We start from the raw sequence: 26,479 nt of genomic DNA, 5'->3' as shown, positions 1-26,479 counted from the left end.
AAGACTGACTTATAGGATCAGTACATTATGCCATCAGACTTACGGGAAGAACTTTCAGGAGCCAGATAGAGGAGTGTGATGGTCTAAGAGCAGAGTAACTAGTGAGTGAAGATCTGGTACAGCCCTGATGTAATGGAACTTGATGTCCCTGGGGATGAGTAAATAGCAGATTCTGCCCTTGAGGATGAAGCGGCTAGGATCAGACCGAAAGTTTGAGTATGTTTGATTGACACCTGTCCCGGATATGGTTAATCCCATTCAGTTCTGCTCACAAAGACTATTCGTTAAGGAAAACCAAGAAATAAGCCTTGCCTTCACCCTGTCTTGTGAAAGTGACAGATGCATAAACAGATCATTTTAATTGTTCAGTGCAGAAAACGATAGAGCAGTATACGGGCCGCTTAGTATAACCTGGAGATGTTAAAGAGGGCTTCCTTGAGGTGCAGTCTGTAAGTTTTTGAACGACGTTAGGAGTTAGCCAGATGAAGACAAGGCCGAATATGGGGCTAGTGGAAGCATAAGCTAAGGTTTAGAGCCAGTAAACAGCATGAAACTAGTTGTGTGTTTGCCTAGCTTGTTCTATCGACATTTGGGGGGCTAGCTGATTATGTGTTGTGGGAGACTGTCCTGTTTGTTGGAGGACATTTAACAGCCTGCCTGGCCTCTACCCAGCAGGTATCAGTAGCAGCAGTATCACCACCACGACAGTTGTGACAACTAAAAATGTCCTGGGACATTGCAAATGTCCCCCCTGGGGGGACAGAATCACCCCTGGTGGAGAACCAGTGACCTGAGCTAAAATGTAATTAAGTCAGGACTGGAAATTTATATTCTTAAACTCTGTGCCTTCACGTTTTCTTTTCTATTTCCTTAGTTCCTTTAAATTTATTTTAAAATCCCAACATCAAAAGAAAATTGTTTCCAATTCTTGTTCAAGATACAGAGGAGAGGATCATTATGCAGCTAGAGTTCTAGGGGTAATGGGAGTTGCGATCAGAACAGTACGAAGCTGAGGGAACCGGATAAAAGATAAGTACAGTAACCCAGAAATCGAATATATAGAGATTTTCAGCCAGTTACAAGAACGTCAACATTTAGAACTCCCTCTCCCTCTCTCTCTGCCCCTGCCCCCGCTCACTCACACCCTCTCTCTCTTAAAAATAAATAAATTAAATAAATAACCATTAAAAAAAAAAAGAACAGCAAAGTTTAGAACTCCTCAATAAATAGTTTTAATTCTCCCAACAGCCGTTTCAGCACTGTGTCCAGATTGGCAGTACAATTTAAATTATGGAAAACTTGAGGGGTGCCTGGGTGGCTCAGTCAGTTAAGCGACTGACTCTTTTTTTTTTTTTTTAACGTTTATTTATTTTTGAGAGAAAGAGCGTGAGCCAGAGAGGGAGAGAGAGAGAGGGAGACACAGAATGCGAAGCTGGCTCCAGGCTCCGAGCTGTCAGCACCGCGCCTAGCCACCCACTCTTGATTTCAGCTCAGCTCATGATCTCATTCATGGAAGTGAACCCTGTGTCGGGCTATGCGCTGACAGCACAGAGCCTGCTTGGATTTCTCTAATTCCCTCCCTCTCTCTCTCTGCCCCTCCCCTGCTCACACCTGCTCTCTCTCTCTCTCAAAATAAATACATTTTTAAAAATATGGAAAAGCTGAAAGTACATAGGAAAACATGAAAATGACTAGCTGTCACACGAAGGTGAGAAAATGCAGTTTAGCATTATAATCATTTTGGCCCACGAGGAAAGACAGACTCTGAGCCATGTACTTCTAGAATTTGAAGAATCGTTGGTCTAAAGTTAGCATCCGGGTCCTTTGAAGATTGAGAAAATGAGACTTCGATTGTGGAAAGATTTTAGGACTAGATGTAAATAGTCTAGAAGATCAGCAAACTTACTTTAAAAACTCTTCAAAGGATAAGCCAGGCTTATCAGTATGCAAGTGTCGGAATGATAAAAACAACTTCTGATTTTAATGAATTTTTCAGTTGTTTGCATATAGGCACGTGTATTACATATACCCGTATTTATCAAAGTTAAAGTCTAAACTCTGGTTAATATAAACTGTTTCCAGTTGTGCTGGCTCTTTATTCAACAGCCACTAGGTGGTAGGGATACAAGTATGAATACTATTTAGCCACTAGCTTCAAGGAGGTCATAATTTTTACAAGTAAATAGATCTACCACTAACTACAGTCGTATATTTAAAGGACACTGTGATAGATTTATAAATCTCTTGGTATTAAAATCACGTTGAATTAATGAATTTTACTATAAGCACAATGAATTCGTTTGAGAGGGATGAAAGGTGATTAAGGACCAGGGGCACCTGGGTGGCTCAGTCGGCCGACTTTGGATCAGGTCACGATCTCACAGTAGTTCACGAGTTCGAGCCCCACCATCTGGCACGCTGCTGTCGGAGTGGAGCCGGCTTCAAGTCCTCTTAACCCCTGTCTCTCTCCCCCCCCTCCCCCACTCATGCACATGCACTCTCTCTCTCTCAAAAATAAATAATAAATATTTAAAAAAAAAATTTAAGTCATGTATAAAATAGTTGGGTTATTTCTAAATTTTTCTTTTCTTTTTTTTCCAGGTCCCAAAACAGTTTTTTTCTGGGCTCCAATTATGAAATGGGTAAGTCCTGAGTTTTGCAGAAGGTACTGAAAAAAAATATTCTTTAAAAGGAACTTATTAATTTGAAGTCACTTTTATGAAGAATGTTCTTTTTTAAATGTTCATGGTCTGGGGGCACCTGGGTGGTCCAGTCAGTTAAGCCTCCGACTTAGGCTCAGGTCATGATCTCACAGTTTGTGAGTTCGAGCCCCGCGTCGAGCTCTGTGCTGACAGCTCAGAGCCTGGAGCCTGCTTGGGATTCTGTGTCTCCCTCTCTCTCTGCCCCTCCCGTGCTCACACTCTGTGTCTCTCTCTCAAAAAAAAAAAAAATTAAAAAAAAAATTAAATGTTCATGGTCTGTCTGGAGATGATTTCATGCAAATAATCTTAGATGTGTCATTTTTACTGCATAAAGCATACCACCTACTTGAGTTCTGAGCTTCTTAGATGAGAGGCCTTCTAGGAACATATTTGTTATCAAAAAGCTTATATAATTGTGGGCCCTAGAAACTCGAAACTTCATTCTAAGATTTTATGACTAAGTAAAATGAACTAACCAGAACCCCCCAAATTAATTTTTATTATTAATTTAGTATATGAACTGACGATACCAACACCAAAATACAGGCAAGGAAAGTTTAGTCTCAAAAAGTAGAAAAAATTATCCTACGTATCATACGTATCATACCTATTTGGTACATGGTAGAATCCAGAACTTCTGACTCCCAAGACCAGTGCTTTTTACCTGAGGCCAGAGTTTTCATTCCCGAAGTTCTCCTTTAGCTGAAAATAAAAAGAGACGGCCATGGAAATAATAAAGCAAATCACTGATTTTTATGTTGAAAGGGCCGGTTTTGGCCTACAGCAGTGCTTCTCAGTGTCATCCCTAGACCTGTAGTATTGGCCCTGCCCAGCAACTTGTTAGAAATGCAGATTTTAGGGGTGCCTAAAATCAGACTTCGCCTCAGGTCATGATTCCCCTTCACCCCCTCTTTGTGGGGCGGACTCTGCTGACAGCTCGGAGCCTGGAGCCTGCTTCGCATTCTGTGTCTCTGTCTCCCTCTGCCCCTCTCCTGCTTGCACTCTGTCTCTCTCTCTCTCTCTCTCAAAAATAAATAAACATTAAATTTCTTTTTTAAGAAAGAAATGCAGATTTGGGGGCTCCGTCACAGATTTGCTAAATCTGAAACTCTGGGGATGGAGTCACTAGTAATTTTGCCCTCTAAGTGATTCTGATACCTTCTAAAATGTGAAAAGTACTAGTCTGTAGGCTTTTTGTTCTTTTAATTGTGGCAAACGACACATAAAATTTGCCATCTTAACGATTCTCTTAGTGTCAAGCACATCCATTCATTTGTTGATGGACACTTGAGTTGCTTCCGCCTTTTGGCTATGGTGGATGATGCTGCCGTGGACAATGGCATACAATATCCGGTCCAGTTCCTGCTCCCAGTTCTTTGGGGTATGTACCCAGAAGTGGAATTGTTGGATCAATATTATTTTAAGCAACTGCCGCGCTATATTCCACAGCGGCTGCACTGTTTTTACATTCCCACCAGCAGTTCACAAGGATTCCAATTCCTCCACGTCTAGCCTGCCAACACTTGTTACTTTTGTTGTTGTTGTTGCTTTATAACAGCCTTCTTCATGGGTGGAAAGTGGTAGCTCGTTGTGGGTTTGGTTTGCATTTTCAAGTGTAATTAGTTATGCTGAGACTCTTTTCATGTGTTTATGGACTATTTGTATATCTTTGGAGAACTGTCTATTCAAGCCCTCTGTCCATTTTTTAATCAAGTTTTTTTTTGTTGAGTTGTAGGCTATTTTAATTTTCTTAAATGTAATGTTTTAAATCGTTAGAACACGGGGCGCCTGGGCGGGTCAGTCGGATAAGCGTCTGCCTTTGGCTCAGTTCATGATCTTGCCGTGAGTTCGAACCCCGCGTCGGGCTCTGTGCTGACAGCTCACAGCCTGGAACCTGTTTTGGATTCTTGTCTCCCTCTCTCTCTGCCCCTCCTCAGCTCGCACTCTGTCTCTCTCGGTCTTTCTCTCAAAAATAAATATTAAAAAATTTAAAAAATTAAAAAAAAATTGTTAGAACAATTTCAGAAACTCAGCTATACATCTAAGTAGTTGAGAATGTTAGAATTGGCTGTCCCTTAATCTTATGGCCTTAGGTAAATTAAATCTGTCATTTTGTCCCCTTATTTATAAAATGACTAGAGTAGGTTAGTGTTTCTGAGCTGCATTTTATACAGAACTACAGAGCAGTTCTTTTTTAATTATTTGTATTGTTAAAAAACAAAATTCAACCAAGTAAGCTTGAGGGGTTTTATTAAATGATTCATGGATGAGACAGCATCCCATTTAGCGAATGAATAGAGAGGGAGACTCCCCAGGGCTACAGAAAGAGTAAAGTTTTTAAAGGCAGGACAAAGAAGTCATAAACAGAAAAAAAAAGATTATCTCCAGGTGAGGTCACCTTCACTTGGGGACAAAAGAGTCTTAGTAGGCGAATTATTCTTTGGGGATGGGGAGAGGGCCTATGCTGGAGAGTATCTCATTGGTGCTGACCAGAAAATTCCTAACTGACTAGTTAAGACAACCTTTCTGGGGGAGGTTGAAAGTGCAGTTACATTAGGTATTAGTGTCTTGGCCTAAGTGATGCCATTTTGGGCCTGTAGTTGTCTTTTTAACGGTATTTTGCAAAACCCTCCCATCAATTAAAAAAAAAAAAAGTTTTAGGGGCACCTGGGTGGCCCAGTCGGTTAAGCTTCCAGCTTCGGCCTCAGGTCATGATCTCACAGTTCCTGGGCTCCAGCCCGAGCCCCGCATCGGGTTCTGTGCTGACAGCTCAGAGCCTGGAGCCTGCTTGGGATTCTGTGCCTCCCTCTCTCTGTGCCCCTCCCCCACTCACTCTGTCTCACTCTCAAAAATAAACATTAAAAAAATTGTTTTTAAGTTTTAGTATGTCATCTTTAATGCTTCTGCTCACTCTAACCGTTAAAAACTAGCTTTATTGGGGCGCCTGGGTGGCGCAGTCGGTTAAGCGTCCGACTTCAGCCAGGTCATGATCTCGCGGTCCGGGAGTTCGAGCCCCGTGTCGGGCTCTGGGCTGATGGCTCAGAGCCTGGAGCCTGTTTCCGATTCTGTGTCTCCCTCTCTTTCTGCCCCTCCCCCGTTCATGCTCTGTCTCTCTCTGTCCCAAAAATAAATAAACGTTGGAAAAAAAAAATTTTTTTTTTAAAAAAAACTAGCTTTATGGTCCGAGAGTTCTGTGTCAGTTCAGCCATCTGTCTTGCGTTGTTTCTTACACAGACGCAGCATGTTCGTTTTCCTGTTTCACACCGTTTACAGCCTTTACCTCTTGTGTGTATTCACAGACACTCAGGGAAAGATACAGGATGTTACCAGGAAGTGCAGCTGCTATTCACGGGGCCAAAAAGCAAAGCACAAATAATAGGTAGTTATGTTCAGAACTACTACAAAGTTCATAGAGGGAGGGGAAAATGATACTGCTTTTTATCACCCATGTCTTTAGAGCCTTTTTCAGAATAAGTGCCAGTCACTGAGTTGTAGATAACGGTGCCTTAACTTCATCTGCTTCCCCAGCACTTCATTCTGATTTTCTTCCTGACTTGATAACGTAATTACTAAGTAGTTTTCACTCACTTTCAACTTACTAAAGACCAGAATTATGTACATTTACTGATGTTTTTCCCACAGAAAGATCTTTTTTTTTTCCTCCTTTTCATGTGACTTAGTTAAACAGACATTTGATCTATGTTTTTGTTGTCCTATAACTGAATGCGATTCATCAACGTAACTGTACACTAAATCCCATTACAAGCCTACGTGTATTCCCCGGAGGGCTAATTGAGGTTTGGTAATCCACCTCCGTCTATGTGTATACCCCACTTCCTCATTAAGCAAGTGAAAATTGTTCATTCGTGTCCCCATTCCTGTTTGGTAGAACGCCATGAGTAGGGCAGGCTCGGGGCGCCTGGGTGGCTCAGTCAGTTAAGCATCCGACTCTTGATTTAGGTTCAGGTCTTGATCTCACGGTTCATGAGTTCGAACCACACGTCGGGCTGTGTACTGAAAATGCAGAGCCTGCGTGGGATTCTCTGTCTCCCTCTCTTTCTGCCTCTCTCTCTATCTCTCAAAAATAGATAAATAAATAAACTTTTTTTTTAAATATAGGACAGACTCCTCACAAGAGGCTCAGGACAAGAATTCGAGGGTCCAGACTGAATTTTTTTTAAATGTTTATTGATTTTTGAGAGAGAGTGAGACAGAGTGAGCAGGGGAGGGGCAGAGAGAGAGGGAGACACAGAATCCGAAGCAGGCTCCAGGCTCCGAGCTGTCAGCACAGAGCCAGATGGGGGGCTCGAACCCACAAACGGTGAGATTTGTGACCTGAGCTGAAGTCAGATGCTTAACCCACTGAGCCACCCAGGCGCCCCCAGACTGAATTTTAATGTAGACTTTTATAGCAAAGGCTGTCTTGTAAGCTGTCTTACTAATATTTGTAAACATGCATTCACATGAATTACTTTCCTTAATAAAATGGGATTCAGAATCCTAAGGACATGATTGAAATTATTCTACAATAACCATTAAAGATAAGATTTGCTTTTATTGTTCATTCAGCCTCACACATAATTTTGTGTCCGGTTTGAATAAATATATGAATATATGAATATATCGAATATATATTGAATGTATTGAATATATGTTAATTCCCGTGGCTAGCATGGAATTCCAGATGCTGTTTAAATGGTAATGGAGACTGTAGCAGTGTAGTTGCTGTGAGATAATGGACAAAATACGCAATGAAGAACAGCAGAGCCAGGGCAGGCCCTGCTTCAGTTTCCCATAATGCAATTTTTATGAGCTGTGCAAATGGTTAATGTAAATGCTGATACCTGCAGAGCAGAAATAGAACAGTTGAGGGTGAGACAGGCTAAAATGTCAGTAGAACAAGTTACAAAACAACAACAACACTTGAAATTTTTGGTGACTGACACTAATGGTCCCTTTGTAGGAAACCCAGTTAGTGTGATGTGTGATATGTGAACGTCCTCTTTTTTATTTTTTTTAATGTTAAAACAGGTTGTCTGTTAATCAAAATGCAGATCAAAGCAAAAACACCATTCAAAACTAGTATGATACTAAAAAAAACACTAATGGAAAGTGTATTACTATTTTCTATCTCTTCTGTGTCAGCACTGAAAATTATATAGTAACTGTATGTCTATAAAGTGTAATTGATTGCTTAACAATTCTTTCTAGCACCGTTATTGAAAGAGTAAGAATGATTGACCCTATTTATTATAAATTTGGGTGTACTTTTGACTTCAAGTTTGTCACAACATAGAAGTTTATAGGATTTTATCAATAGCTTTGGTGTTTCTTCTGAAACATCGACAAAGGGTTTGAACAAAGTTTTGAAACATTGACAATATGATATACACCATGTGCCTTGTGGGCTCTCTGTCTCCTTTAAAAATATCTATTTTAAGTTCATGTTGAAATCATACATAGTCTTCTGATGATGGCATAGCAGCAGATGATAATAATTCATCTATGGTAGCCTGTCCATGACACATAACCGTTACTACTCCAGGGGACATATGTTCTGTATTAAGAATTTCAGACTATACTTTCAGACATTTAACTGTAGTGGAATCCTTCTTAACTACTTTTGTTGAGAGCAAATAATTAATCATTGAGGTCAAAATGGATAATCCTGAAAAACAATGCTCGGGTGCCTGGGTGGCTCAGTCGGTTAAGCATAAGACTTCGGCTCATCATGATCTCACAGCTCGTGAGTTCGAGCCCCACGTCAGGCTCTGTGCGGACAGCTCGGAGCCTAGAGCCTGCTTCGGATTCTGTGTCTCCCCCTCTCTCTGCCCCTCCCCTGCTTACACTCTGTCTCTCTAAAATGAATAAACATTTAGGGGCGCCTGGGTGGCGCAGTCGGTTAAGCGTCCGACTTCAGCCAGGTCACGATCTCGCGGTCCGTGAGTTCGAGCCCCGCGTCGGGCTCTGGGCTGATGGCTTGGAGCCTGGAGCCTGTTTCCAATTCTATGTCTCTCTCTCTCTCTGCCCCTCCCCCGTTCATGCTCTGTCTCTCTCTGTCCCAAAAATAAATAAACGTTAAAAAAAAAAAAAAAATTTAAAATGAATAAACATTTAAAAAAAACAACAATAGTTATATATCTTAAATATTTTCTTTTAACGTAAGAGACACTCATTTGCCGGTCATCTATAGGGCTAAAGCTTTTCTTTGTGTATGGATCCACTCATTTCCACATGTTCTGTTTTGGATGAATTATGCGGTAATGCATCCTGTATAATTTCCATTTTAGGGGCGCCTGGCTGGTTCAGTTGGAAGAGCATGCGACTCTCGATCTCAGGGTAGTGAGTTTGAGCCCCAGGTTGGGGGTAGAGATAATTTAAACAAACAAACAAAAAAGTTTTTAAGAAGTTTCTACTTTAGTTTTGTTTAGAGCAAAGCAAGTTCACAGACACTTTTCATAATAGCATAAGAACAGAAATCTGCTGGATCTTTATGGCTTTCCCACCCAGTCTTTTTATATCTGTCTTGTTCTCAGCGCATTTGACCGCAGGCTTCAGCAACTTGCCTTTATTCAGTCTTTCCAGAGCAGTCGCTTAGTTTTCATAAAAATGACAACCTCTTTTGTATTTCATGTGATTCCCTGATAGTTCATTAAATTATGTAGGTTACATTAGGTTTAAGGACAAAGTTGACAAAAGTTCAGTTCAACTGGTGGGAGCAAAAATTCATGAATGCAATACAGAATGAAAAACCATGAGTATCCAGCATGCCTTTGGGCCTCTGTTAGCTTGTTTACAGAAGGAATGGAGATCATTGGCTAGCCTGGGACACTATTCTGTGAAGGTCACTTAAGAGAGCTTTTATCTTTGTTCATAGTCTTTTTGTACAAACAGGGTTATACTTAACTCTCAAATAATAGACCATTTTGTGTAGCTAATTTTTTTTATTTCCTCTTCTCCTTAAGAATAAATTAAGCTATTTTAAGATTATCCGTGCAGATTTTTAATACCTATTTGTTTGCTTTTCCAGCTGGGACTATTTATGTAGATTAATTAATGGCTTAAAAATCCTGAGGGCTTTGCTGTCTCTAAGCATTTGGGAATTGGAATATTCTATAGTGGTATCTCATTTTTTTAACTCTCCTCTAAAAGTGTCCTAAGACTTTTTTTTTTTTTAATAGAGGAGAAAATATTGAAGGAAAGAAAGAAAAAAGGTTTTTATACCATCTGAGGAATATCTCCCCCACCCAGTGGAGATAATCAGATGCCAAAAAGAACCGTAGTCCTGGGCTTTAGATAATTTGAAGAGCATTTTTTAACTAATGCAAACAGGGAGCTGACTTGAGTCCACTAAATGCCAGACTGTATTTGATTATCTGATACGTGGTCTCGTAATTTGATCTTCACCAGAAAAAAATCTGAGAAGCAAATATTACTAAATATTATTACCATCTTCCAGGTAAGGGTACTAAGGTTCAAAGAGCTAGATGACTGAATATACCATCGTGGTAAGGGGCACAATCAAGACTTGAAACCCCAGGTCTGTTTGACTCCAAAGCCTATGCACTTACACACTTACATGACCACCTTTAAAATAGCCGCTGTAGATCTAACCTGGTATTTTCTCTGTATGTTGGAGAATATTTTACACTATCTTGTTTATTCTAAACACTCTCTGAATAAAATCTATGTAGTTCTATTATTTGAATAAGCTTCATAATAAAGATGAAAACGAGTACGGACCTGCTGCCTCCTAGCCTAAGGCTAGTAATGCAGGAAAGGACAGAAAACTAACATTCCTTTTTCTCTGTTACTCTTCAGACAAAAGCTGTCTGTTCTTGTTGTTAATAATAGTATTTACCAGGCACCTGTGCATGTTATCTCGTTTAATCATATTATCATTTTTGCAAGGGTAGCTACTGGTTTTCTCATTTTATACATGAGGAATTTAAGACCAAGTGTTATGTAATCTGACCAAAGTCACACAGCTAGCAAGTGACGGAGAATAGATTCACAGTGAGATTTTCTTTTTTTTTTCTTCTTTTTTTAAATGTTTATTTATTGAGAGAGAGAACAAGTGCAGGGGAGGGGCAGGGAAAAGGGGAGAGACAGAATCCCAAGCTGGCCCCGCGCCCTCAGGGCGGAGCCCAATGCGGGGCTCAATCCCAACAACCATGAGATCAGATCCCTGAGAGATCATGACCTGAGCCGAAATCCAGAGTCCTAAAGCTCAACTAACTGAGCCACCTAGGCTCCCCACAGTGAGATTTTCTAAGCTAATTTACATAAGCTTAGAATGATGTGGAAGTAGAAAGAGAGCTCAAGACCTTTGTGGGAGAGAATAATTCCTAAGGTGTCCCAGAAAAATAAAGGGTATACTGTGAGCATAAATAAATCATGACCACTGACTTCTTCTAAAAGAAGATGCTAGAATGTAGCCTATAGTGTTCATAGATCTGTGCAGCAAGCCTCAGTGTAATACGTGGACCCAGTAGGTCAATAGCAGAAATCAACCCCTTTGTTCCCCATTTCAAAGGCAGTATTCCACCCCGTAGAAGTAGAACAAATAGGAAATGGAAAAAATGCACATGGGGACCTAGAAGAAGAATGGAGGAAGGATGATTAGGAAGCATTTGGGAGAAAAATCACAGGACTGTGGGTGAAAGTTAACAAGAGGCAAAATCGCATTAGCCATGATTTATCTGGTTGTACCCCTGCTTACCCACTTGCCCCCTTTTAAATCAGAATCGTTGCCTTCTTGACCTACTGACTTTATTAATTCAAAACCCTTTGTACTTGACTTGAATTTGTGTATAAATTCACAAGTATGTCTGTGTTCTGTTTAGGAGCAAAGTCCTTTGCTGATTTATATTTTCCATGTGAGAGCATCTTTCAGAAACTCCATAAAACCTAAAAATAATTTCTTAAAGACATATTCTTTAATGACAGCTAGGATTTGATTTAAAGTACTTAAAGGATAGGAGTGCCTGGGGTGGCTCAGCCAGTTAAGTCCAACTTCAGCTCAGGTCATGATCTCATGGTTTGTGGGTTCGAGCCCTTCGTCAGGCTCTGTGCTGACAGCTCAGAGCCTGGAGCCTGCTTCGGATTCTGTGTCTCCCTCTCTCTCTGCCCTGCCCCTGCTCATGCTCTCTCTCCTTCAAAAATAAACATTTAAAATAAATAAATAAATAAATAAATAAATAAATAAATAAATAAAATACTTAACGGATAAAAGGGAAGAGGGGAGGTGAAGCAAATGTGGCAGAATTTTAACTCTGGGTGATGTGTATGTAGGGGTTCTTTGTACTCGTCTTTTATTTTGTGTAGGTTTGAATTTTTCATCAATAAAGATCATTTTATTACATATTCTTATCTCTGCAATAGAGCAGCATAACCAAGCATAACCAGCATAACCAAAGACTCATTACTGAACTTTCTGAGTGATGCTGATGGTAGGGTTTTAGTAGGATGATTACATAACAGTGTTAAAGACACAGCAGGGAAGAAATAACCATGTATCCTTTGACATTAAAGAAAAATTATCCAACCAAGAAACTAAAATTATAACAGAGCTTTTCAGATACTTCCACTTTTAGAAAAGAATTAACACTGACCAAAACATGAAAGGAGGACACTATACAAATTACATAAATGCCTAAACAGCTTTTAGGCATCCACCACACCAGTGGTTTCCAACATGTATGAAGAATATATCATTTTGGGGGCGCCCGGGTGGCTCAATGGGTTGAACATCTGACTTCAGCTCAGGTCATGATTTCGCGGTTCAGGAGTTCAAGCCCCCATCGGGCTGGCCGCGATCAGCACAGAGCCTGCTTCGGATCCTCTGTCCCCTTCTCTCTCTGCCCCTCCCCCATGCTCATTTTTCCTCTCTCTCTCAAAAATGAATAAACATTTTCTTAAAAAAAGGAATATATAACTATGGGATATCTGGGTGGTCAGGTCAGCCAGTTAAGCATCCATCCAATTCTTGATTTCAGTTGAAGCTACAAGCTCACAGTCATGAGATCAAGCCCTGTATCAGGCTCTGTATGCTGAGTGCAGAACCCTCTTGGGATTCTAATCTCTCTTGCCCTCTCCCTTTGCCCCTCCCCCACTCATGCAAATTTTTTGAGAGCCAAAAAAAAAAAAATATATATATATATATATATATAATTTCATATGTGGAAAAAAGTATTATTTGTTAGAATACACACACGCAGGGGCACCTGAGTGTCTCAGTTGGTTAAGAGACTGACTTCTGCTCAGGTCATGATCTCACGGTTCACGAGTTCACGCCCTGCATCGGGTCCAATGCTAACAGCTCAGAGACGGGGAACCTGCTTCAGATTCTGTGTCTCCCTCTCTTTTTCCCCTCCACTGCTCATGCTCTGTCTCTCTCCTCCCTCTCTCTCTCTCAATAACTTTCAAACAAAGTTACTTTTTTAATGAAATTAAAAAAGAATACGCACACACTACTAATTTTCAAATATATGAGGCCACTTGATGTGGTTAACAAGACACAAATGCAAAAAGCAGCCCTGAACTCATTGTAGTTTTTGGTGACGTATATATTTTCTTAATGCGCAGATACTAAAATCATAGCTACTATCGTGGAAATCTCTGAAACTTTATGTGTTATTTAAAATGAAGAATTATTGGGGCGCCTGGGTGGCTCAGTCAGTTGAGCGTCCGACTTCAGCTCAGGTCACGATCTCGCAGTCCGTGGGTTCGACCCCCGCGTCGGGCTCTGGGCTGACGGCTCAGAGCCTGGAGCCTGCTTCCGATTCTGTGTCTCCCTCTCTCTCTGCCCCTCCCCCGTTCATGCTCTGTCTCTCTCTGTCTCAAAAATAAATAAACATTTAAAAAAATAAATAAATAAAAAATAAATAAAATGAAGAAATATTACTGCACACTCATGAGGCTGTTTTTCTTGCTGTGTGTTAATGTGTCTCTCCAGGGCCTCGTGTGTGCTGGGCTGGCTGACATGGCCAGACCTGCAGAGAAACTCAGCACAGCTCAGTCTGCTGTTCTCATGGCTACAGGTAAATTAAATGAGTATATTCCCTGTTCCATTTAGGGCATTCAGTATTTTTGTTTTTGTCTTACATCAATTTATTTAACGGTTTAATGTTTGAAATGCACATGCACTCACACACAAAGGAATTAACAGTGTTCTCGTTGGGCAGTTAATTAATTATTCGATAAGAGGGTTACTGTGAATAAGTATCTGCGTGGGTTTTTGGTTGGTTTGTTTGTTTTACCACGAACATATTTTTGTAAGTAGGAAAAAAAGTTAGTTAATATTCATTTGCCCTGTAAAGATTCCCTGTTGATGTAAGAACTGCATATTTTGTGTAACACTGAATTATAGCAACTTTATTAAAGACTCAAAGCATAGCTTTTCTTTTATCCTACTTTATGTTGTCATGATCTTATAATTATGTTGCTCTAATACAGAATGTTCAAAAGATATTGCAGCAGTACCTGTGCTTTAAAAAAAAAAAAATCTTTTGTTTCAACAGGGTTTATTTGGTCAAGATACTCACTTGTAATTATTCCAAAAAACTGGAGTCTGTTTGCTGTTAATTTCTTCGTGGGCGCAGCAGGGGCCTCTCAGCTCTTTCGTATTTGGAGGTAAGCCCACCACAGGTGTAAAAAGAGAAATCTGCCTCAGAAGCCACCCAGATGGCAGTGCATTTTTTTTTTTTTTTAAGATTCATGTATGATGTTAAGATGGAAGAGGCCTGAAGCAGAAATTTCTAGAAAAATCTGGGGGCTTAAGTTCAAAGTGTTAAGCAGTATGTTTGCTACATAGGTTTCAAATCTGACTGTGTATTATCTAGAAATACAGCCCATTCATAGAATCTGTCTTAAGACAACAGACATGATTTACAAAATACTAAGTAATTTTCTCCATGAACGTTTTAAATGCTCGCTTTCGATTATAGATAATAAAATGGGGGTGGTTATGTAGTGGTTGGAAATGATGTTTGGCGTGAGGCTTCGGGTCTTGTCAGAAAGTATCCTATGAATAGTTTTAAAACTGTTTGTAGGCGTCCCACATTTTCGTCTCACTCCACTTCATTGTGCTTCAGAGATGTTGCGCTTTTTACATATGGAAGGTTTGTGGCAACCCTGCGTCGAGCAAGTCTGTCGACACCATTTTCCCAACAGCATTTCTCCCTTCGTGTCTGTGTGCCACATTTTGGTCATTCTCACAATCTTGTGGTGCTCTGTGGTCAGTGATCTTTGATTTTACTGCTGTCGTCGTTTGGGGGTCCACGAGTCACGTCCAAATGAGGCCGCGAGCTTCACTGATGAACGTTGTGTGTTCTAACTGCGCCGACTGGGCCATTCCCCCATCTCCCTCCCTCTGCTCAGATCTCCCTATTCCCTGAGACGCAACAATAGTAAAAATAGGCCAGTTAATAAGCCTACAGTTTGCCTCTAAGTGTTCAAGTGAAAGGCAACAGATGCACATTTCTCACTTTAAGTCAAAAGCTAGAAATAAGTAAGCTTAGTGAGGAAGGCAGGCTGAAAGCCGACGAGATAGGCCGAAAGGTAGGCCTCTTGTGCCGAATATTTAGCTACGCTGTGAATGCGGAGGGAAAGTTCCGGAAGGAAATCAAAAGTGCTACTTCAGTGAACGCACGATCGGTAAGGAAGCTTAACAGCCTCATCGCTGATGCGGAGAACGTTTTAGTGGTCTGGACAGAAGATCAAACGGCCACGACGTTCCCTGTAGCCAAAGCCCAATCCAGAGCAAGGCCCTCGCTCTCTTCAATTCTCTGAAAGGCTCAGAGAGGTGAGGAAGCTGCAGAAGAAAAGTCTGAAGCCAGCAGAGGTCGGTTCCTGTGGGTCAAGGAAAGAAGCCGTCTCTGCCACATACAGTGCAAGGTGGGGCAGCAGGTGCTGGCGGACAAGCTACAGCCAGTTACCCAACAGATGGAGCAAGATGACGAAGGTGGCGACGACCGTAAACAACCCATCTTTAATGTGGGTGACACAGCCTCCTACTGGAAGAAGATGCCTTCCGGGACTTTCACAGTTACAGAGAAGTCCGATATCTGGCTTCAAAGCTTCGGAGGATAGGCTGACTCTCTTGTTAGGGGCTAATGCAGCCGGTGACTTTAAGTTGAAGCCAGTGCTCATGCACCATTCCAAAAATCCTGAGGACCTTAAGAATAATGCTCAGTCTCTTCTGCCTGTGCCCTAGAAATGGAACAAAGCCTGGGTGACAGCACCTCGATTTACAACGTGGTTTGCTGAATATTAAGCCCACTGTGGAGACCTGCCGCTCAGAATAAAAGATTCTTTTCAACATATTCCTGTTCATGTACAATGTATCCGGTTACCCTAGAGCTCCGATTGAGATGTACAAGATTCACGTGTTTATGCCTGCTAACACAACATCCATTCTGCAGCCCCTGGATCAAGGAGTCATTTTGATTTTCAAGTCTTCTTATTTAAGAACTATCTTTTGTAAGGCCATAGCTGCCATAGAGAGTGATTCCTCCGATGGATCTGGGCAAAGTAAATTGAAAACCTGGAAAGGATTCACCATCCTGGTACCGTTAAGAATAGTCATGATTCATGGAAAGGTCAAAATATCAACATGAATAAGAGGTTGGAAGAAGTCCATTTCAATCCTCGTGGATAACTTGGAGGGGTTGCAGACTTCAGTGGAGGAAGTGACTGTAGATGTGGTGGAAACAGCAAGAGAACTAGAATGAGAAGCGAAGCCTGAAGATGGGACTGAATTGTTGCAATCACAGGGTTGAATGGATGAGGAGTTGCTTCTTACGGATGAGCAAAGAAAGCGTTTCTTGAGATGGAATCTGCTGGTGAAGGTGCTGTGGAGATTGTTGAAATGACAGCAAAGTACAGTATTTAGAATATTACATAAACTTAGCTGATAAAGCGGTGGCAGGGTTTAAGAGGATAGACTCCAGTTTTGAAAGAAGTTCCACTGTGGGTGCTATCGAATGGCATCATATGCCCCAGGGAAATCATTTGTGAAAGAGTCAGTTGACGTGGCAACTTCGTTGTGGTCCTGTTTTAAGAAAACACAGCCACCCCAACCTTCCGCAGCCACCACCCGGGTCAGTCAGCAGTCATCAGCGTTGATGCAAGACCCTCCACCAGCAAAGAGATTACGACTTGCTGAAAACATAGATGATGGTTAGCGTTTTTTTAAGCGATGTTTTTAAATCAAGGTATGTACTTTTTTTCCTAGACCTACTGCGATTGCACACTTAATAGAATACAGCATAGCGTAAATGTCACCTTTATATGAACTGGGAAGCTAAAATATTCATTTGAAGATTCATTCACAAAATATTCATCATCGTGGTGGTCTGGAGCTGAGCCCACTATGTCTGCGAAGCTTGTCTGTACTCAGTAGTTAATATTGTCACTGACTGGTTCACACTCTGCCTCGAGCTCATCGTAGATGAAGGCTCCGGCTTCGCTTGAACCACAGAACCTTCCTAAATTGCAAAACAGTGCTCTTTGGCTAAAAAAAATTAAATGATCTCCATACTAAAGAAACGGACAATATTCAGTTATAATTTGCCTTCCTTTCAGAAGGCGTTCTCTCCTTCATTTTTCTCATCTTTGCTATCCTAGCTTGACACGTGAACCCTTTCATTATCCTCTAGCACAGAATGGATGGATGATGAATCACTCACTCATTCTACCGCACAGCCGACAAGCATTTTTAGAGCTTACTTGTATCGATACAAACTTCAGTCTGTGCGGTGACTTTCTTCACGAGTATTTTTCTCATCCGCCGTTGCATTTTAACCTTACATTAAGCCATAATGGGAGGGCTGCAAACACGCTGAATGCAACATTTGGATTTATTATCTCTAAAGTGGAAACACAGATACGGTTTGACAAAAGGGTTTTCGGCACTGTTTGCAGTCACAACAGTAGATTGGGAGATTTAGCTCAAAATATAAGTGTTGGACTCTGGAGCATTTAGACAGGCACCATGGGATATTTGAAATCAGAACCTTTAGAGAAATCTGGGATTCTGGTAGACTTCGTGGAAAAAGTTACTTCTTGTGCTCTATTCTCCACCCTTGTAATCTGGGACAGAATAGTAAATGAAGCTCTGGGTGCTATAGAAGGGAAAGACTCTGACTTGGTGGTTAATTCTTCTTCGGATTAATGAGAATTGAAGAAATAGGCCTTAGCTTTACTATTCTGTTAACCCAGTGTCTACAAACTGCTAAAAACTCAGTAGCCTGTCAGCATCACAAAAGTCTATTTCATTTTTTTTTGAAAGTGTGTTTTATTTTTAGTGCCTAGGATCTCATTCCCAATTTATTTTATTCTTAGGAAAGATGTTCCATGATTATAAAGTTCCAGATGACCACATTTTGCCAAATTTTATTTGTATGTTCACGTGTTTGTTACACTGTTATAATTCAAGAATGAAAATACCAAGATAGGACTTTTGTACAGGAAGCTATTTGTCAGTTATGTTGTTGAAACTTTTTGGCAGCTGGAAGCCAGATGCAAAGAAAATCCTTAGGTCACTTTCCCTTCTTCCTGTTTCAGCCACAAGCCCCTGAGAAGATTGTAGCTAAAACGATACAGCCCCTTGACTAGTGAGGAAGGAGACAGGGAATATGCTTCCCATTCCCTTCTTATTACATAGTTATCTATGGTGATGCATCATTAATCTTTTTCTGTTTCCTTTATAGATACAACCAAGAACTAAAAGCTAAAGCAAACAACTAAGAGTTCCTGACCACCCGAACAATCTAGATGTGGACGTATAACCACTGGGACTAATTTGATTTATTATTTGGTTATTGATGAGGTGATATTAACCGTGCTAATGTTTGGAAGCCATAAAAAAAAAAAAAAAAGACTGTAAACTGGGGGCTGATACTCAATGTCACAGAAAAATAAAACAAACTTTTAATAACAGCGTTCCTTTGTATATGACTTAAGGAATGTATCTATGGCTATTGGTAACATTTTTTTTCTACTCTCTGCCGCAAATAAATCATACTTGCTCCTACATACCCTTGGCTTTCTTCTGTACTACTCAACCAGAGAGAGTTGAAAGGTTCAATTATCTCTTTTACAGGGAAGGGTGGTGAACTAGCTAGAAGTAAAAGGAAATAGAGCTAAAGAGAGTGAGAAATGGGTAGTGGAATGCTAGCAATTCTTGTATGGCTACAGAGTAACAAAAGATTTGTCAGTTATTGAATTAGTCAATAATTGATAGAATGTGGCCGAAAAGGCTCTCCAGCCCCAAATTGGAATCCCAGCTCTATGGCTTATAATCTATGACTTCGGGCAAATCAAAGTGCCTACTAGAATGCCTGGAACATAAGTTGGCTTTCTTTTTTTTAATTTTTTTTAAGTTTACTTATTTATTTAGAGAGAGAGAGAGTGCGCACAGACCAGCGGGGGAGGGGCAGAGAGCAGAAGAGCGAGAATCCCAAGCAGGCACCACGCCATCAGTGCTCCAGCTCCTGAACCACGAGATCATGACCTGAGCCAAGATCAAGATGCTTAACCCACTGCGCCGCCCAGGCGCCCCAAGTCAGCTTTGTGTAAACATGTGTGACCTTTGTCCCCATTTTGAAGAGAGAGACTGGACATAGACTACTCCGTGCTAGAAATATAATCAATATCCTGTTTGATTGGAGCTCCAGTTTGGAGTACTGAGCTTCCTTCTGAAAATCCTACTAGAGCCCGTCCTGGGCAGAACTGTAGTCAAAGGAATCAGCAAAGCAAGTTATTTCTAAGTTTGAAGAAGCAATGACAAAAAGAACTTTTTGTTCATTTTTTTTAATGTTTATCTTAGAGAGCGTGTGCGCACGCACAAGTGGGGGCGGGGCAGAGAGGAGAGACAGAATCCCGAGCAGGCTCCACACCATGGATTCGCCCGTGAACCACCAGATCATGACCTGAGCCAAAGTTGGACGCTTCACCGACTGAGCCACCCCAGTGCCCCAAGAACTTTTTAAATAATATATTTAACTGATCGAGGCAATTATCGGTGAAAACCTTGCACTTTTTAATCACTTATCCCTTCCCTGTAATCCACCTTCGAGGAGGAAGGATTAGAGAATTTGACACAGAAGTAAAGAGGTCCTGAAGAGTCCAATTTCTTTTTTTAATGTTTATTTTTGAGAGAGCGCATGAGCAGGGGAGGGTCAGAGAGAGAGGGGGAGACACAGAACCCGAAGCAAGCTATCAGCACAGAGCCCAGCTCAGGGCTCGAACTCCCAAACCGTGAGATCATAACCTGAGCCAAAGTTGGACGCTTAACTGACTGAGCCACCCGGGTGCCCCATTATTGCTTTCTTTGTGTAAACCATGCTGTTTGAATTAGTTTGGCATGTGTGAGCATGTGTGTATGTGTTTCCTAGGGTTAAACCTTTAAGAAAAACATCTATTCCGAAATATGGCATAGGCACAAAAAAGTTTATTAAAATATATATGTTGAAGTGATGTTTCTTTCTTTTCATTAAAACCTGCTCTTTCCTAAATGGGTTCTTCTAAGCCCCACTTCATCAAATTAATTGTAGCATTTAGATACAATCACAATTATCTTCCTGTTGGTTCTCAGAAGTTCCATGGACAGACCATCAGCTCATCCTTTTATTTATGCCCCACCCCTCATCCATCCCATTATTGAATCCTAAAAATTAAGAGAGTCTAGTTAACTCTTGCTGACATTGGAAACACATAGTCCACTGACCAGTTTCACAACTATTTTCGAAAATCTAGGAGAATTTATATACCAGAAGTCCTCGCTACCAATGTAGGCACTGAGCTCCGTAGAGGTACTTTTCACAGTGGTGCAAATCACTGTGAATTCTACATCAAAATTTCTAACTGGTCCTCAAAACTTCATTAGGTGAGTTCCCAGGGTGTTTCAGCTCAACTCTGCTACATATTAACTGTGAAACCTTATTACCCTTTGTGTCTGGGCTTTAGTATATATCCAAGAGTGAAATGGGGTGAGGAGAGTATTTACTTGATAAGATTGTTGTAAAGCTCAATCAAAATAACGTTTTAACACAAGTTTCAGAAAATGGTAAGCTTATTAATTGAAGGTAGACCCCAAAAGTACTTTCTTAGACCAAAGTATACCTACAAAAAGGGTGGACCATGTTACCCCTGTTTGCACACCTTCTGGGGTAGTGACTATTGGAATTTCTAAGACTTCCACAGGTTAAAGCAGAAAACAAGCTGCTTGGGGTGGGGGCGCGGGGGACCCAGAGGCAGGGTGGAGCATTCTCAAGATAAATTCTTTAACCTAATCTTCTTGTGGTTTGGCATTCATTTCAAAGCAACATTGACTCATTTCTGCCTAGTAAACAGCTTGTCTCTCTTTAAAGTTGTTCAAACAATCGGGAAAGGTTGGCCTGACCTGGGAGCCCAGGTTCCTCTCCATGAAGCAAAACAGGAGCTTGTTTACATAATGAAACACAAATAGAAAACACTGATGTTAACACGGCTCCCTCCCTAAGGGGTCTGTTTAATTATATGAGGTATGATTCTAATTATATTAAGACCGGTTTCCACAACTGACATCAGAAAATGTTCTCGACAGACATAATTAAAGGAATCTCTTCCTCCGTTAAGACAACTGTGTTTTACAACTTTTTGGAGCACACAGTAAATTCAGTTAGAGGGCTGGGCTTTACTTGAGAATGATTCCTTGCTTTTTCAGTTCAACTTTCTTAAATTCAAGTTTTACATACGTGTCACTAAATGTTAAGTGTAGTTATGACATACGTAAGAACAGCTAGGAAATCAAAACATGATTTAAGCTGTTGGAAAATATGCCACCCACTTAAAAGATTTTGCCGGTGTCATATTGGATTGAGAACCCCAAATCCAATGCCAGCGTTGGGCCACAAGTTACCTTTGGGGTACATGAGGTCAGACGCGTGCACTTAACCGATCAAAAAAGACAGGTACGTAATTCTTCACACAAAAATCTGCCTCACAGAAATGCCTGAAGAGTAAGTACTGAATGCATTGTAACTGGTAAATTTCATAGTCCTGGTAAATCATAATCAATAACCAAATTGGGTGTTTGCTTATACTGGAGATCCGTGGCTTTATAATAACCACCTACAAACTATTGCCTAATTTCAACCACCCTCCACAAGGTCAGAGAAAGAGACGTGAAAACTACTCGGGGGTCATATCAGTCTCCCTGACCCTTGCCCCACTTGTCCTACCTGCCAACCGGAAAAAGCCAGTCCCTATAGGAGCAATAGGTCACTGGGACTGGTGGGGGAGGGGAGGGCAGGGCCAGCCAATCAGGAGCACGGTCAGTGGGGGGGGGGGGGGGGGGGACAATGACCTGATGAGGGTGTGGCCTGGAAAACGGCTTTTAGACAAAACTGTCATTTTGTGGGTCAGCTCTAAGGGGACACAGCCCTTCTGCTGGCTTCAGAATAATGTCGCCCAGACCCCTTTCCTGTTTAAAGCACCCCCGAAAGATCTAGTACCTGATCCAGGCCCTGGCTTCTCCTCAGCCTTGGAGGAAGAAGAGGTATGTGGCATGTCAGTAGAAAGAACGGTTGCAGAGGTAAAGGTGAAGGCTGCCCTCTGGGAAGACAGGTATTGGAGCTTAGAGGAAAGTGGGGAATCCTTGGGCTAGGAATCCCAGATAGGTATGTAGGTAGGTAGGTAGATAGATGATAGATAGATAGATAGATAGATAGATAGATAGATAGATAGATAGATAATCATGATGTATATATCTCTGTCAGGCTTTTAAGTAAGGTTAGAAACTTGAAGTCTTGGGGCGCCTGGGTGGCTCAGTCGGTTAAGCGGCCGACTTCGGCTCAGGTCATGATCTCACGGTCCGTGAGTTCGAGCCCCGCGTCGGGCTCTGGGCGGACAGCTCAGAGCCTGGAGCCTGTTTCCAATTCTGTGTCTCCCTCTCTCTGCCCCTCCCCTGTTCATGCTCTGTCTCTCACTGTCTCAAAAATAAATAAAACGTTAAAAAAAAAAATTAAAAAAAAACAAAAGAAACTTGAAGTCTTAAATGTGGCCTCATCCTGTTTATCCTGGATGCAGGCTGTCTTTACCTCCTACAACCGCTCACCCGATAGCCTCCTCACATAGCAAGTGCCTACCGTGTAAGTGGGGGTGGTGGGAAGATGCTCTGGAAGAAACGGGGACGTGTAGACCAGGGTCTCTAAAACAGAGGAGTTTACAATGCACAGGAAGACATAAAGAGAGCAATAGGTAAGTAAGGATATTTAAATAGGAAATAAGGCACATTTAATACATTTATAGACTCTAAGTGCCCTAACAGCACAGAGGACAAGTTGCCTTGGCTAGAGTGGTCTGGCAAGCTTTCCTCACGATAGTATCCCTTGAAGTTCAGAGTATCTCTTCTTTGGACTCTTGTAAAACCTGGTTTTACAGAGTGGTGAAAAACTGGATGAAAGCTGAAATCTATAGAAGTTTCTAGAGGATGTATTTAGAGAAACCATCATGGATGTAACTGATCTTTAATTTCATTTTCATTTGTGGATACCGCTGAGTTTTGAGTAGAACGGAACTGCGCACTCCTTTCTTTCACGAAACTCTCTCTGGGTATGTCTTTGGGGGTCTCAACCGCCTGCTTGCTCTTTCAGTCTTGGGGGCGTGGGGGAGGGGGAGAGATGGGTGATGGGCATTGAGGAGGGCACTTGTCGGGATGAGCACTGGGTGTTGTATGTAAGCCAATTTGATAATAAATTATATTAAAAAACAAAAACAAGGGGCGCCTGGGTGGCGCAGTCGGTTAAGCGTCCAACTTCAGCCAGGTCACGATCTCGCGGTCCGTGAGTTCGAGCCCCGCGTCGGGCTCTGGGCTGATGGCTCGGAGCCTGGAGCCTGTTTCCGATTCTGTGTCTCCCTCTCTCTCTGCCCCTCCCCCGTTCATGCTCTGTCTCTCTCTGTCCCAAAAATAAATAAAAAACAAAAACAAAAAAACCAAAAAACATACACAAATGGGATGTAGCAGGTGTGATAGAAACAACATGGACATTTAAATCCCAGAGACCTGGGCTTTCCAGCAGTGTGGACCAAGGCAAATTAATCTCTCTGAACTTCAGTTTCTGTATCTATAAATGGGAGTGGGGCCTACCCCACAGTGCTGTTTTGAGGCAACCTATCAAAACGTTAAAATGTGGTATGCGTCACAGAGTAAATATTAATCTAAGCCTTCTAAATTAGAAATTGTCTGTTGTCTTCTTAGGAATGTTCCCAAGAAAAACTCTCAGGGATTCATGTGAGATGTCTTTGCCTCTTCAGCCCACGGACAAATCATTTTCTTATTCCGTTTTTCCTCATACGTTTGTCATTTTCGTGGCCAAATGAATCTAATTTCTTGCCTGGTAATCATAAACCTAAAAAAACCTGCCCAAGTCTTCAAATCAACTTACTTAAAACAATGGAATCTTAGCAATCATCTTTCCATTAAAGATAAGATTCACTACAGTCTGGAAGGCGAGGCAGCTGTGCCCCTCGCGAGGAAGTCCAGCACTTTCCAAGTTTGCTCAGTTGGGGACTTTACACTGTTTAAAAAAATTTTTTTTCTGGGGCGCCTGGGTGGCGCAGTCGGTTAAGTGTCCGACTTCAGCCAGGTCACGATCTCGCGGTCCGTGAATTCGAGCCCCGCGTCGGGCTCTGGGCTGATGGCTCGGAGCCTGGAGCCTGTTTCCGATTCTGTGTCTCCCTCTCTCTCTGCCCCTCCCCCGTTCATGCTCTGTCTCTCTCTGTCCCAAAAATAAAATAAACGTTGAAAAATAAATAAATAAATAAATAAATAAATAATTTTTTAATGTTTTTATTTATTTATTTATTTATTTTTATTGTTTTTATTTATTTTTGAGACAGAGACAGAGCATGAGTAGGGGAGGGGCAGAGAGAGAGGGAGACACAGAATCCGAAGCAGGCTCCAGGCTCTGAGCCGTCAGCACAGAGCCCGATACGGGGCTCGAGCCCACGAACCGTGAGATCATGACCTGAGCTGGTCGGACACTTAACCGACTGAGCCACCCGGGCACCCCATAAAAATGTTTTTTAAGAGATAACATGGAATTTGCAGTAAATCTAGTTTTCGTACCATGTGCCTATGCATTTTATTTTGTTAAAATTCTATGTATAGCACTTTGCCTTTATTCTTCTGAAATTTCGTTATTATTTTAGTCAATGAAGACATTTTAAGATCCTGATTCTGTCATTCAGTTCATTGGCTCTCTCTCCAATTACATCTTTAAAGATGTCCTCTAGCGTGCCCGTAGAGGCTCCCCTCTGAATGGACACTACAACACAAATCAGTGTCCTTTAGGTAGGACTGTTAACTGCATTACCAGAGAACTATGTGTTTATCACTCCTAAAATTTTGTGCCTTACCCATAAGGATGTGAGAAATTTGGCCATTAAAATCTTGTTAAAGTCAAGATCTACTTTATCTACAGCTTTCTCTTGACTTAAAAATTCAGTAACTTCAAAAAAGGAAAGAACTGGGGCGCCTGGGTGGCGCAGTCGGTTAAGCGTCCGACTTCAGCCAGGTCCGTGGGTTCGAGCCCCGAGTCGGGCTCTGGGCTGACGGCTCAGAGCCTGGAGCCTGTTTCCGATTCTGTGTCTCCCTCTCTCTCTGCCCCTCCCCCGTTCATGCTCTGTCTCTCTCTGTCCCAAAAATAAATAAAAAACGTTGAAAAAAAATTTAAAAAAAAAAGGAAAGAACTTTGCTCTTGGCTCTGAATCCATTTTGACTCCTTTTAAATCCCTCTTGCTTATCTACGTGCTCACATATTAACAAATATTTGGATTATCACAAATATGCCAGCTCTCTCACACACGGTAGAATTGCACTTCACTTATTTGAAATCGTGTTCTCATAATTTTCTTTGGCCAAGGTCATGTGAGTGGAAGGAGAAATATATTACTTCTGGGAGGACACTTTAAGAATGAATCTGTCCCTTTAATCCTTTCTTCCCACTGTCTTGGCATCCAGAATGCCCCAGCCCGGATCCCATAGTGAAGGCATCACTAGAGGAAAGCCTCAGATGACCTACAAAAGATACGTAGCACAAGCAAGAAATGAGCAGGAAATAGCCCTTCTTTACTTGCGATTTTGGAGTGTTTGTTAACGAAGCATGACCTAGCTTATACTGACTGATACATTATATTTACCAGTCTATGTTTTCTGTAGCCTCATCTTTTTTTTTTTAATTTTTTAATGTTTATTTATTTTTGAGAGAGAGAGCACAAGCAGAGAGGGGCAGAGAGAGAGAGAGAGAGGGAGCACAGCCTCTGAAGCAGATTCCAGACTGCAAGATGTCAGCGCAGAGCCCGACATGGGGCTCAAACCCACAAACTGTGAGATCGTGACCTGAGCCGAAATCAGATGTTCAATCGGCTGAGCTACCCAGGGGCCCCTGTAGCCTCGTCTTTTGAAATTCAGAAGAGAATGTGCCCACGTCCAGTTTTCCAGCTCCTCTCTTGTTCTTGAGATTACATCTGTCCAGTATTTCAGTATTTGTGTTTATAGGCTATCTGGGGCTGGCTCCTTGAATTTATTTAAAATGACTAGGTGCTTGGGGTGCCTGGGTGGCTCAGTTGGTTGGGCGTCCGACTTCAGCTAGAGTCATGATCTCACAGTTCGTGGGTTTGAGTTCCACATGGGGCTCTGAGCTGACCACTCAGAGCCTGGAGCCTACTTCGGATTCTGTGTCTGTCTGTCTGTCTCTCTCTCTCCCCTTCCCCTGCTCATATTCTGTCTC

At 41.7% G+C, this 26,479-nt stretch overlaps 2 protein-coding genes across 5 annotated transcripts in view; both read left to right on the top strand.

Annotated features, from left to right (window-relative positions):
- MPC2 (mitochondrial pyruvate carrier 2) overlaps positions 1–18,740 on the top strand; it is a 31,860-nt gene extending 13,120 nt beyond the window's left edge. For both annotated transcript variants that reach the window (XM_047840871.1, XM_047840870.1), the window contains exons 3-6: positions 2,602–2,642; positions 13,660–13,744; positions 14,225–14,336; positions 18,416–18,740. In XM_047840871.1, coding sequence (XP_047696827.1) covers positions 2,602–2,642; positions 13,660–13,744; positions 14,225–14,336; positions 18,416–18,452 — 275 coding nt within the window. In that variant the 3' untranslated portion in view covers positions 18,453–18,740. The remainder of the gene's footprint in view (positions 1–2,601; positions 2,643–13,659; positions 13,745–14,224; positions 14,337–18,415) is intronic.
- A 3,335-nt stretch (positions 18,741–22,075) lies between these two features.
- The window catches only part of ADCY10 (adenylate cyclase 10), a 74,750-nt gene continuing 70,346 nt past the window's right edge, over positions 22,076–26,479 (top strand). For all 3 annotated transcript variants that reach the window (XM_047840854.1, XM_047840856.1, XM_047840853.1), the window contains exon 1: positions 22,076–22,245. The gene's annotated coding sequence lies outside the window, so the exon portion shown is untranslated. The remainder of the gene's footprint in view (positions 22,246–26,479) is intronic.

This window comes from Prionailurus viverrinus, chromosome F1, assembly GCF_022837055.1.
Source record: "Prionailurus viverrinus isolate Anna chromosome F1, UM_Priviv_1.0, whole genome shotgun sequence".
Lineage (NCBI taxonomy): Eukaryota > Metazoa > Chordata > Mammalia > Carnivora > Felidae > Prionailurus > Prionailurus viverrinus.
This window is presented reverse-complemented; position numbering and strand designations above follow the sequence as displayed.